Raw genomic sequence first — 13,822 nt, forward strand, 5'->3', positions numbered from 1 at the left:
TACCTGTGAAAAAGCATTGTCACCATCTGACATTAAAAACACAAATAACATCACCACTGATACCAGTAAAACTAAATTTAAAAAGTTAAAACTAAACCAGAAAATCAACAAACAATGAAAACTAAATTTATGTTGAAAACAAAAAATAACATAAAAACTATTGTAAGGCTGTTGGTTGTGTTCATCACCTTTAGTTTTTTAATGTGCTGTTCGATGGTCTGTATATTAGTGCTGAGGTCCAGCCTCTGCTGCTGCTCCAGTTCCTCCTCAGTTTGACCCAACCAAGTCCACACATTATTCAAATCAGAGTTCAGCTGCTGCCACTGCTGCTGGTTCTGCTTTGTGCGCATCTCTTTGCTCAGGTCCTGAGCCTGCAGAAGCTCCCAGCGCTCAATTACACCTATGGTGAAGATGGCAGAAAATCAGGGTAAAAAAGCAACTACTAAGGTGCACAGTGGAAGTTAAAGCCATCTGAAATAAAGCCAGATTCGGAATGAGAATGACCTGATGTCTGGGACTCAGAGCTGCTGGGATCTGCGAGTCCAGACGCTTTGTCCTCTTCTTCTTTCAGCTCAAAACCCATCCTCTTCACTGTGTCAATACTGCCACGGCACTCGCCGAGGAGTCGCATCTAACAGATAAAGACAGAAATTTAAGACAACTCAGGATTGAAGAGCAGCTGTGAGAATGCTTAACAACCTGCAGGTTTTCTATTAAATTTAGACGCTGAGTTAATGCATGCTGGATATCACATCACTGAATCACTGTATATTTTTTTACAAAAGTAAAAATGCATACCTGAAAAATTGGGCTGCTCAGTTAATCGCAATCCCATTATTTTTTATACTAGGTTAAGTAGATATGCTTGACATAAAAAAATGCACATTTTAAATAAAGTAACTGTTTGAAGCTAATAATGTAATAACAGCTGATAGCATAATAATGGCTGATAACGCAATCAATTTGCCATTTTTAAAATGTAATAAGCCAGTAATGTAATATCTGGCCAATAACGTAATAAAAGTCCTGAACCGATAGTGTAATAACTTTTGGCCAATAACGTAATAAATTATTTTGTTATTCGCCTGGGAATAAAAAAAAAAACCCTTTGCAAATGTAATAACTGAGCCAATAATGTGATAATATATTAATATTACTTTATATGACCCCTCCATCGTACATTATTTCTTTTTTTACCTTTACTATTTATTTATTTATTTATTTTAGTGCAGTTTTTAATATCTTATCATATATATGGGTTGTTTTTAGTTGGTGTTTTCAGGATTCTTTTTCTGTGTTTTTATTCCATGCTGTGCATTTTGCTATTTTGTTCTTTACCAGCATCTGGGATGTTTTTATTGAATGACATTTAATAAATCTGAATCTGAATTTAACTTTTCATTATTGGATATAATTGTGAAAATGCATACTGTTTCTGTCTGTCTCTTTGTATGTGTCTGTTGTGTTAATATTGAAGTGCTAGTTATGCAGCATGGTTGTTATTTTCAGGAATATTCAGTTCAATTCTTGTGTGCACCATTACATTAGATCTTCCATAGAACACTATATTTGCTTTTAGATTTTCTTAATGTTCTACTTTAGCAGTGAGAGCGTCACATACGTATCCCATGTATGATCCATCCAGTTCTGCGCTCGTTGGCGTTCGACTGCGGCTGCTGTCCAACTGGAAACGGCTGGTGTCCAGAGGGTGGGTATGCGAATCTGAAGAGGCAACCTCACCTGTTGACACAAAAACTGGTTACTTTTTCATGATTTCATAAGTGATTTAAGTGACTTCAGGGGTAATTTGCTCAACATCCTCACAAAAGAGTTAAAGCCCATTTCACACAGAGAATCACAGGAGATGAAGCAAGAAACAATGAGTCAGGTTTTTTTTTCAAGCATTTGTTCAGATTGTCCTGAAAAGTCAACTAAAACTTCTCCTCTGCCTCCGCTGTATAATTTATTTTTCTCAGCTCATGTGTCTCTATGTAAACGGTGCTCACATAATGTTTGCTACTAAGAAATATGCAGATCTTTCAGTGAGAACTTCATTGTTCAAAGTTGTTCGCAGTGACAACATGCTTTTCTGAACAACAAAATGCACATCAAAAAAAAAACTCCTAAGAAGTTAGCTACACAGCAGCACACTGCAAGTCAAAGAAAATGAAGAAAGCCGGTTAGAAAGAACGGTTAGGTTCAATTCCATTTCAGTCCTGCCAAATTAAGAGTCTAAAACAGAACCAGGTTAAGAAGAGAACCAAAATGGAATTGACCCTATCCCTTAGTGTTAGAAAGTGTGGCCACTGATTACACTGTGTGCTCAAAGTGTGTATAAGAGAAAAAAAATCAACAAAAAAATGAAAATCCAAGCCAGTGTGAACAGGTTCTAAGTGTGGGATCACTCAGTGCAGCTGTTATTTCTGGCCCCCACACATTTGTGGCATGCTGGGGTCTGCTGATGCCTACCAGTGGAGGACCTCAGTGTTTGTTCTGTTAGTTTAACATAGGCCTCGGGGCTCTCTGGGATCAGTACATCTGGAAGAAACATTGTACAGCACACACATTCAACAGTGGCATTACAATGACCCGTGTTACCTCAGCTGACCGGATATTCAACCTGCTGACCGTATACATGTGTCACATCCCTGTCTACTCTGCTCTCTTTTCCTTCTCTCTCCCTTGGCCACACCTCCTCATTCTCTCTTTCCTGCTCCTGCTAACCAGCCTAACCCTTTCCACCTGTGGTCGCTGCTGCAGCTCATCAGTTGGGGGCGTATATGTGCTCTCTCTCTGGTCTGGTCCTTTGCCAGACTGTCTCACCTCGTGTGTACTCTCCAGCGTTATTCTCTGAGCCTGTTTCTAGATCCTGACCCTGCCGTTCTGACCTGTTCCGCCTGGATTCCACCCCGCTCACCTGCCTGTCCTCGTCCCCCGGTTACGACCTGCCTTTGTTTCACCTCGCCTCTCCGCCTGAGCCCTGGACGTCAAACCGCCTTCTGTCCCCGACCACATCTTCAGCCTGTGCCCTCCTGGTTCAGACTGGATTCCCCGGCTCCTGACCCACCACCTGTCTCTGCCTCTCCTACTGCCTGCTCCCTGTCTGTTCATAGACGGTCTGTTAATAAACTGTTCACAGACTTTAATCGGTGTTTTTGCTTTTGGGTCCTCTGTACTACCCGTGATAACATGGTCTTTCTTGTCTTCTATTTATTATTTTACTTTTGACTTTTATTAAGTAAATTCAATATGCTTTGATACAAGTCTTTCACAGACCCCCTCAGACCATATCAGTGTAACCTGTGTCTCTTTTTAGACCTCTTGCATGAATTTGTAACCAATCAAATGATGTTTTTTCATATTTTCATGTTTGGATTTTTTCTGCTGACATTCTGTTTGACACATCTGAATGCACACGAGGCATTCAACATTTACACCATTTCTGAAGTTACAAATGTTTGCTGACTCTAACGAGGCAGCTTGTCCAAGTTGGTCGTACTAATGAACAAAAAAAAAAAAAGTTTCAGACATGAATATGAATACATTCCTGTATGAGGCCTATTGATTGGTTTATAGGTGGGTGTGCATCTGATACTGACATATTAACCCTTTCATGCATACTGGTCACTCCAGTGGACAGTTGTTCTCCAGCTGTTCTCTTGTATATTCATGGGTTTTGTTGTTTTAGTTCCATATCAGCCAACACAGTGAACACTCATGCATCATCCCATACACTGACATTCATGTAACTTTCCTGTTCTTTTATCTAAATCAATTGTTAATTGTTATTAGACTGTAATTAACAGAGTTTTTTTTTAACAAAAATTTTTTTTTTCTTTTTCTGCACATTATCTGAGTGAGTAATAACTAGTATTATAGTATGTTCAAATGTGAGAAAACATCCGATTAGCAGCATTAACCTCCTGAGACCCAGGAAAATGAAATGTTTAGCTTTTTTCCATTAAACAGTTGTCTTGATTGGAAACTACATAATACAACATTTTTTTTGGTTTGTTTCTTTTCCCGAAACATTCTTTAAGATTATTTTTATTTATTTTAATGGAATGTCCTTTACAACGGACAGCATTTTTTAAGTGAAACTGTCAAACTTTTGTCCCCTACACAGGACAAAAATGCATTGCTGGGTCTCAGGAGGTTAAAAATATTTTTATTTCATAGTTTTCACACAGTGTGTTCGTAAATGCATGTTTCTGAGCTTCAAAAATTAAACGCATGGTTTCCAGCTGAGTGGACATTTTTGTAACTCCATGAAAAATAGGTTCATAAAAAAAAAAGAAAAGAAAGAAAAGTCAATCACATTGTTTTTTTCAGGAATGAAAACACTCAGTAAAAAAAAAAATTCTTGATTAAGGTTCTCATAATTCATGCATGAAAGGGTTAATTTAGGCCGTTAATAATTTCTTCCATTTGTTTTTCTTCTTTTTTTGTTTATCGGTGACAATGGCTTTGCATATCTTTCTCTAAGTGGTTTGTTATAAGTCTTTTCTCTCTGCAAATGTACCACATTGTGGCCATCTCTTGTGGTATGAAGACAGACCAGTTGTTTCACCTGCACCGTGGTCCACCAAGACATTCACACCTGCAAACTGGGTCCAACTGAAAAGTCTGAACATCCAGACCACAAAGGTAGGTATGAGAGCACCCTTTGTCTATACTTCCATAGAAGTATAGAAGTCAGCTCAGTGCCTGGTATCCACCCCCTGCTAGTGTGTGGCATTCATTACTTTCTGAGTGCATTTCAGCCAGCTGATTCCAAACTTTGCCATCCTGGTACACAGCGCTCCATTTTCACAAGCCAAAACACTTGTCATATTGTCAGAATTGTAGAAATAAGCAGTATTCTACATTCAACACTGTTTTTCATGTAAGGATTTTGTTCTTTTAAACACAGAAGTGTATGCACAGGTACTGACCGGATAAGGCTGAAGCAGCCCGCTGGAGGAACTCTCCCTCTTCACTCTGCTGCTCTCTCAGAGCCCTGCTGGCACTCTCCAGACCACGACTCAGGTCATAGTCATGGTCCCACTCCAGAGGAATGGAGTCCACGCTGGCAGGGGTGTCTCTGCCAGAACGCTCGGTCCTCAGCTGGGCTGCCAGGGAGGCCGATCGCCCAGAAGAAGGCAGAGGCGACAAGAATCCATCCCCCAAACGCTCATTCCACGGCACGTTGGACAAATCGCCGGGCTCGTCCAGCTCCAGCTCACGGTCTGAAAATGACACTTCAGTATCGTCGTCTGCAAGCTGAAGAGAAAGGAAACGGTGGTATCAAGTCCCAGTAGCTTCTCGCATTAATTAAAAACTGTCTTAGCTGTCAGATCTTACAGGGAGACGGATGAGCTTCTTGTAGTAGCGCTCTACTCGGCCGAACACTTCCTGGCAGTAGCGCTGCAGCTCTTCCAGCTCCTCTTCGATAACTGCAGCATCCAGGGGTTCACTCTTCTCTATCAGCGCCTCTCCCTGGTGGAAGATGTGTTCAATTTTGGCTGTGGTCAGGGAAATCTCCTGCTGGAAGGACTGCAGGGTAGAAAGAATTCAGAAAACAGTCAATGACAAGCAGAGAACATGATTAAATGTTTCACAGTTCCAGAGGTAAAATAACATGTTGACTTTACCCTGAGCTGTTTGATCTTGGCCTGGATGTCACATTCAGAAAAATGTTCAATGTTGGTCAGCTGCAGGTCCATCTCAGTCAGCCACACAAGGATGCCATCTCTGGCTGTTTCAAACTCCTCTCTCTGATTAATAAAGTGCTGTACATTTGAAACAAAAATGCTGCTGTTAGCATTGTCTACCAAGTGCACGAAATGTGAGGGATGTGGTGCATATAGAGGTAAAAAAAATAATACTGTTGACAGTCTGCAACATGAACTAAAATTAAATCAAATACCAGGTAAAAATAAGGGCCTCTTTCCTCAATTTTCTAATTTTCACTACGGTTGTTATACAAGATTGAATAAATGACATTATACTTTTCTTTTTTTCTTTTGTTCAGACCAAGTATAGTTTTTAATAATAATTACAATAATAATAATGGATTAGATTATATAGCGCTTTTCTATGAACGCATACTCAAAGCGTGTACAGAGGATCCATTCTTCATTGGCTCTCACATTCTCCCTCTGGTGGTGCTAAACTCCATCTGTATCCACAGCTGTCCTGGGGGGGGGGCAGACTGATGGTGGCTGCCAGTCTGCGCCTACGGCCCCTCCCACCGCCACCAAACATTCACACACATTCATACACCAGTATGAGTAGCAGCACTGGAGGCAAAGGGGGGGGGGTGAAGTGTCTTGCCCAAGGACACAACGGCACATAAAGTAAAGTAAGTAAAGTAAATTTTATTTATAGAGCACTTTTCACAGACAGAGTCACAAAGTGCTTTATCAATGGACAGGGCGGGATTCAAACCGCCAACCCTTCAGTTATTGGATGACCCGCTCTACCATGTGAGCCATGGCCGCCCCTTTAGATGTTACCTGCTTAACAGTTTCCACTGTGACTCCAGTCTTCCTCAGAGGCGTCATCCGACATGCTGCTGACGTGTCATTTATCAGCTGGTCGGCTCGTCAGCAGGACGTCGGATGACGCTTCTGAGGAAGACTGGAGTCACAGTCAAAACTGTTAAGCAGGTAACGTCTAAAAACTATAACTTGTCTGAACAAAAGAAAAAAGAAAAGTATAATTACATGAACAGAAGACAAAATGAACGTCATTAGCCTTGAATAAATGATAGTTTTCTGAATCATATTTGAAGTCATTCTTTTTCATCTTCATCCCCTTTGATCTTCAATTTACTACTGAAAAAAGTGTAACTTTAGTTGAGTCTAGCTTTTGTTGTACATTTCTTATTTAATCAAACTGATTTACAGATTACATTTTTAGCTAATACTGCAGAAACCAGAACATAAAACTGAGACTGGCATTCATGATTCCTCTGAGAATAAACATTTCAAGGGTCATAAAGTAGTTCATATTGTCTCTACCTTGAGCCTGCGGAGGATTGATACTACTCTCTTCTGCAGGTTGTCCCATCGCTGATTAGCATCGTGAGCCATCTCTCTCAGGCGACAGGACGAGTCAGTGCGGTTCTCTCTGGCCAGACGGCGGTATTGCTTGTTGATTAATTCAAGTTGGGTCAGGCTTTCATGGACTTGCCTCTGGAAGGCCTACATAATCACATGCTGACAGGTTACTTCTCAGAAAAGACATCACACAAAAGATTTTTTTTTGCATGTTTGTAAATAAAATGTAATTATGCTGTGTAATTAAGTACAATAATTCAGTGTGATATGTAATAGCTTCACCTCAAATTTCTTCAGTTCCTCCTTTGCTACAGTGTACAAGACACCAGAGGAATTGGGAAGAGCAGCAGTTTTTTCTGAAGTAGCCAGCCTCTCATCAAATCGTGCAAAGTCATCTAAGAATTTCTGCCACAAACGCCACGTCTCCTCAATCCTAATGTGACAATTAAATACAAACACATACAACATTAAGAATCCCATTTTCTCCACTTTTACCAGCTCAACATAAGTCCTTGTTTTTTTTGTTTTTTTTTTCCCATTCTTTGTTTATCTGGAAAAGCAAATTATACAAAACTTCCCTCACAGGTACAATTCAATTTCCACATGTGAAATGGAAAGAAGATGCTAATCCCAGATTTTTAGTCAAATATATAACAAATAAAATAAATAAATAAAGAAAAGTGGGCTGAAGGAGAGGGCTTACTCCACTAATTCATCAACAAGATAAAACACATTAAGGTGTGTATGTTTACATTAAGCTTAACAGAAATGTACATCATATAAGTGTTTACACATCACGGATGTATTCAATTCATAATGTATTCCATTACAAATTACTACTTGTACTATTAAATAAATTTGTATTCAGCCTCAAGAGAGTAGATCTACTTTTCTTAGTCAGAAGGAGAGGAATATAGATTGGGCCGTGATCTGAGAGGGTGCTCGGGCCACTTTCACAGTTTTCTATTCTATGTACATCATTTTTAAACAGAAAAAAATAATCTATTCATGAATATACATTCAAATAGAACTTGGCCATTTGTGACATGAAAATATAGCATTAATTGTGATGAAATTGGACATTTTTGAGCTGAAAACATAGTTCATATGAGCATCAACATGTTGAACAGAACTGAAATCCTGTCCATTTGAACAACTGTCATTTACCAACACAAAGTTCCTTTGGATTCACTGAGATTGATTTCTTATGCACAAAGACACAAATAAGACCTCTAAGCACGTTTTAGCTGATAACAAGTTAAGTTTCCTAAGCAGGGGTCTGTTAACTAGACCCTTTAAAGCTTATAAGTCCTCGTTTTGATACACTATCTAACTGCTCGTTGTCATTTTCTTACTTGAGTCTCCGCTCCATAGACAAGGCACAGATGCTCCTCCAGCGGCGATCAAGGCTACGAGTGGCCTGCTGGATGGAGTCACACTCTGCATCGGTGGCGCAGGCGTCACAGTCGTGCAGAAGCACCTCACAAAGATTCAGCACAGATGCCACTCCTGTACTGTGCTTCTCGATGTCACGCTGAAGCTCCTGAGAGACAGGAAAGACAGAATACCTGTGTTTATGGGGCAATGGAATCAGAGACCAGTGACAGAAAGGCTTCATTTACACTGGGATATTTCATTCTGGATTCACTTCATGCAGCATGCAACATAACTACTACCACCACAGCACAACCTGCAACGTGTGTAAGGTGTGTATTACGTTACCTGCTGCAGACCGAGTTTCCTCTGAATCTCCTGGAAGTCACAGGTGTCGTAGGCAATAGGTTTGGACAGTTCTGTCTCAATGTGAGCCAGCCATGAGCGCAGGCTGCTCATATTCTTATCCAGCTGCTGCACAGCCACAAGAGTCTCTCTCAGCTTCTTCACTCTGTTAGCATAAATCATACTGTGAATACTGTGGCAAAGGGAGAAAACAACTGCTAGAATTAGGGATGCAGATTATCGATTAATTCATTAATCATTAGTTGGTTGACCATATCGATCGATTAACAATTAATTGATAAGTGGCGATTTTCCTGAGAACCTGAATTTCTCTTTCAATACAGTCTATAAGAATAAAAGCTAAATATTGTTTCTATACTTCATGAAAAAAGCATGTCATATTCCTTAATGATTGATTTATTGAACAATTGGACACAGTCAGTGTTTCCTGTGGAATTCATCTGTTGGTGTGGCGCTGTGGAATGGGGACACGTGTGTGCGTTTCACCGGTGGGTGGGAGGGGTGCACAAGCATGCGTTTCGTCTGTGTGTGTGTGTGTGTGTGTGTGTGGGGGGGGGGGGATGCGTGTGTGTTGGTCAGTAACCGCGCTCGTGCATGCGTCCCTTTCCGTCCTCCTTCTAATACTATAGGGGTGCGGGGCGGTGCAGTCTGTGTCCCCGCAGAAATGACAGTGAAACTTTTTGCTTATTTCTCTTTTCCTCCTGAAGCTTCACAAATGCAGGACATATCTGTGACCCGAATCAGGATCCTGGAGGATGTTTTCAACTTCTGTTTCACTGACTGTGGACTAGACCAACCTCCAGGGAAAACGCTCTGATCTGATATCAACCCCGCATTTGTGCGTGTATTTATTCGGGGGTGCACTGCTCCCACAAACGGACAGTCGGTCTGTGTTTTGCTCCACCATGACATTCTAACTCATCAACACCATGATCCGGTTCAATGACCGCCTATCCCAGCTGAGGCGTTGCAGCACGGACAAACCTGCAGCCTTCGGACAGGTGTGGACAGGTGGACAAGGGCAATTAACTGACAATAATTTAATCGAGCAAATTCTTATCGACAATTAATCGTTAGTCGATTAATTGTTTACATCCCTAGCTAGAATAGTTTTTGTCTAATTCTGCACATGGTTCAACAAATCAGACGAGTGCTTCACCAGCTCACCTCGCTCCAATCAGATCCAGGAGGTGCTGCCAGCGGTCACTAACTTTGCTGAGCTTTTGTTCAATTTCAGTGGCTTTGCTTTGGTGACTGGCTCTTGCGAGGCGCTCCCCCAGCTGGTGTAGGTGCAGCTTGTTCTCTTCAGCCATGGTAATCTCCTCCTGGTAGTCCTGAGTAGCAATGCCGAATGACAGTCAGTGAACATCGGTAAAATCAATGAGATCAGAGTCTTCAGATGTTCAGAAGTAGATGTGACTCAGATTTGATTTCTTCATCAATCGGATCATGGATCTGATCCACACTCATATTTGGTCCTAAATCAGATACCGATCTCATCTTCAACAATGCAACCTCAGTCTGTACAGGCTGATTCATTCAGATGAGTTTTATGTAACTGCTCATGTTGGATTCTTCTCATCTCCAAACAGGATGGACTCACTCAAATACTGTTAAGTTGTTCATCCTCAAATATGTAACCTACACATACAGCAGGAATAGTGTCTTTCTACTTTTCTGAGGGAAACAATCGTAACACTGCTTTAATGCACGTGACAAATTTTAGGACCATGGCCACTTCACACTGGAATCTGATTGTTGGCCACACATGAAGCCAAAGAAACTGGAAACATACACTTAGTTGAAAACAAACATTGGGACTAGTTTCAGCAAAACACCCACTACCCCAACAAATACAATATTAGCTATGAAAGCAAAATGTGATCATGTTCAGTGATTATGAAAAAAAATGGTGTGTGTCTGAGTAATACACTGAAATGTTTAAATAGATTTCCTCTTACCTTTCTGAGTTTCTCAATCATCTCCTCAATGCTGATGTCTCCATTCTGGGAAACTTTGCTCTCCATGTTGGTGAGCCATTCACAGAGTTCCTTGTATTTCTCACTAAATACAGTCCACTCATTCAGTTTCTCATTTACCTGCTGCCTCCGTAGTGATAGCTGAAAAGCAAAGAGAGTATGTACAGTTTATAGATAGGTACACATCTGCTTATGGATATTATATTAAACACTACGATGACTGATTGACTGTATGAGAGTAAATGAATTTCAATGGCTGCAAAAGGAACCAGTGCTCACAGATGACTGCAAAGTGTGTGTGCTGAGTGTTTCCTGTCTGCATATTTATCTGTTTCATACAGGATGTAACTCAGAAAAAAAAAAAAAAAACAACATTCAGATGTGCTTTGCATCAAGGTTTCAGTTCTTTCGAACTGCAGTCTTACTCTGACTAAGGCACTCATGTTGAGGCCAGGGCATGCATTTTTAATACTTAAGTAAAATTTGTGTAAAACCTTTAAAATTCTAGTAAAATCTTCTGCAAACAGTAAAGTAAAGCATAAATCAACCATAAGTTATGGCTATTTTCTGTGTCAGTTTTAAAATCCATTTATTGTAAAATTGGTTCCTCTTCTTGTTTCACTGGAAATTAATTGACAAATATTGCCCTTCCTTTTGAAACTGCATGTCTGGTATTTACTAATATTAATTCTGTCTATGTATGAAGATAAAGCATATGAGATATTGTTTTGAGTGGTTTGTTAAATGATAACACCATAATTTGGTATTTCAGAAATCTGTAGAAAAGACTAGTGCATCAAATAAACTCACCTGATGTGATAGAGTTACCAACCAAAGTGTTTAGATTACATGTCAGTCTATATCCTTTTCAATCAAACACTTAAATCTAGAGTATGAAGTTATTTTGTTTATTTGCATCTTTGTGCTTTGTAGGAAAACCTTGTTTTGGTATATTTCAGAATAGCTCAGACTTTTCAGCTTTATCATCTACTTTAAAATTTCCTTAGAAAAGTAATCACATGTAATAACTTACATCATTTTAATTAGTAATCAGTCAAGTTACATAAGGTATTAGAATGCTCAGAGGGAAACATCCCACCCTATGGAGTGATTTGAAATGATGTGAATAGATGTACATGCATACATCATGGTAACAAACACAAGGGATTTTTTTTAATCAAGAGGATTTTACAAATGAATATAGCCTATCTTTGGTTATCGACCAAGTTATCTACTAAGACTAATTCAGTCGAGGTAGCTATATGTAATATTAACTAGCTTTGCTAGGTAATGTAACTTATTTCAGCGTGTGAAAATCTATGAAATTTTGCATTTTCTTCAGACAAAAGGCTATATTAGGCTAACAGCAGGCTAAAGGTCTTGTGAGTTGCGCAACCTCTTACATTTCAAAAACAACCTCCCCACATTTTGATGCCATGGCTGTAACATTTCTGAGCGCTCCTTCACTTGTACAGGTGTTGCTATTGGTGTCAGAATGTGGAGTATTTTTTGTCTCTGTACCTGGTGGCAGATTTCATCCCACTGTCGATGCAGGAGCTCGATACGCTCCTGCAAGACTGAAAGGTCTTCAGCGCTGATGTAGCATGACAGTGACTCTCTCAGCACAGTCAGATGGGCCAGGTCCCCAGTCCAGCCGTCAAATGTGTTCTCTAGGTCCTGTAGAGCCAACACATATGGGTCAAAGATTCCCAAAGTAATACTGATCTTTATTACTCTGCTACAGATTTATGTAAAAGAAATGTTAATGTGGGCATTTCCTTAAAGAAAGTTTTTCAGCGAATGCATGAATGACTAAAAATACCAGAAGCTAGCACTGTTACCTTGCAGCGCATCTGCTCAGCTTGTAGGTCCTCCTGGTGATGAGGAAGAGGCTGAGTGAGTTGGCGTTTGAAAGCTCGAAGTTTTTCCAGTGATCCACAGATACCTCTCTCACACCTCTCCCAGTCCTGTATATGACAAATATAATAACCCTGTAAGTGTTACTGCACTACAAAAACTAATAACAGTTAAAGGCCACTTCAAACCCAAATACAAACCATCTGACATTAGCGGCAGTCCATACCTTTAACAAGGTGGCCAGCTCTTTCTTCTGTTCATCCAGGCAGACACTGGCTTGTTTCCATCGCTCCTGGATATCTGTAAGCTCTGCCTGCAGTGACGCCTCAGCCCGGCTATCAGCTGAGAGGAGCAGCTGCTTGCCGGCCTCCACTGTCAGAATATAGCTGCCCTGCTGGCGCTGTAGCACCTTTTCCTTCAGCTGCACAACAAAGCAGATGTTCAGTAAAATGAGTCCTGAGACTCATAATGATTATATCCAGCTACAGTACAAAGATTCTGTCTTGTGGCTGGATATAATCTGTAAATTCTTCAATATAATGAATAATATGAACAAAAATAGTGATAGAGAGTTATTTATAGGTCATCTATAGGTCTTAAAACCTTTCAGTTATGGAAAAACTTTTCAATTCATTCACCTGACAGTTTGTAATTTACAGTACCAGCAGACTTTGCTACAGTCTGACTGTTGTTGAACCAGCCTGTTCCTGACGTTTACTGCCGTGTTACAGGCACTGTTTGGAAAAAAGCAGTGGAGGGATGGAAATAAAAATTTAAATCATCTGTCTGTTTACCATCTGTCTGTGGAAATATCTCATGTCACAACGTGGACACCTGTGGCTTATATTCCGGTGCGCCTTATAGCCTGTAAAGTACGGTATATACCTATTTAATGTTTTTTGGTGATTGCTTTTGGCCATTTTAGGCCCCTTTATATTACACAGCAATATTCAAAAAGAAAGGCATGATAAAAAAACAACAATATTAAGTTTAAGATTACATTTACAACTAGAAGCACTCGGAGAGCGCAGACCTCCGCCTAGGTCGATCAGTGGGGCCCACCTGATCACCACCAAAATTTAATCATTTGTTCCTTGTGCCAGTATCAACATTTCCTGAAATTTTCATCCACATCTATCCATAACTTTTTGAGTTATTTTGCACACAGACAGACACACAGACAGACAGACAGACAGACACACA

General features: G+C 40.2%; 1 protein-coding gene across 1 annotated transcript in view; it reads right to left on the minus strand.

The window, feature by feature from the left end:
* The window catches only part of syne1b (spectrin repeat containing, nuclear envelope 1b), a 211,586-nt gene that overhangs the window by 17,484 nt on the left and 180,280 nt on the right, over positions 1–13,822 (minus strand). The window contains exons 124-139 of the mRNA XM_030126274.1: positions 12,846–13,040; positions 12,604–12,729; positions 12,284–12,439; positions 10,745–10,903; positions 9,951–10,117; positions 8,766–8,928; positions 8,399–8,586; positions 7,326–7,476; positions 7,005–7,187; positions 5,634–5,771; positions 5,344–5,535; positions 4,935–5,262; positions 2,470–2,538; positions 1,622–1,740; positions 505–631; positions 189–400 (exon numbers count right to left, since the gene is read on the minus strand). Of these exons, the coding sequence (XP_029982134.1) occupies positions 189–400; positions 505–631; positions 1,622–1,740; positions 2,470–2,538; positions 4,935–5,262; positions 5,344–5,535; positions 5,634–5,771; positions 7,005–7,187; positions 7,326–7,476; positions 8,399–8,586; positions 8,766–8,928; positions 9,951–10,117; positions 10,745–10,903; positions 12,284–12,439; positions 12,604–12,729; positions 12,846–13,040 (2,673 nt within the window). The remainder of the gene's footprint in view (positions 1–188; positions 401–504; positions 632–1,621; positions 1,741–2,469; positions 2,539–4,934; positions 5,263–5,343; positions 5,536–5,633; positions 5,772–7,004; positions 7,188–7,325; positions 7,477–8,398; positions 8,587–8,765; positions 8,929–9,950; positions 10,118–10,744; positions 10,904–12,283; positions 12,440–12,603; positions 12,730–12,845; positions 13,041–13,822) is intronic.

The sequence above is a fragment of the Sphaeramia orbicularis genome, chromosome 22, assembly GCF_902148855.1.
Source record: "Sphaeramia orbicularis chromosome 22, fSphaOr1.1, whole genome shotgun sequence".
Classification (NCBI taxonomy): Eukaryota; Metazoa; Chordata; class Actinopteri; order Kurtiformes; family Apogonidae; genus Sphaeramia; species Sphaeramia orbicularis.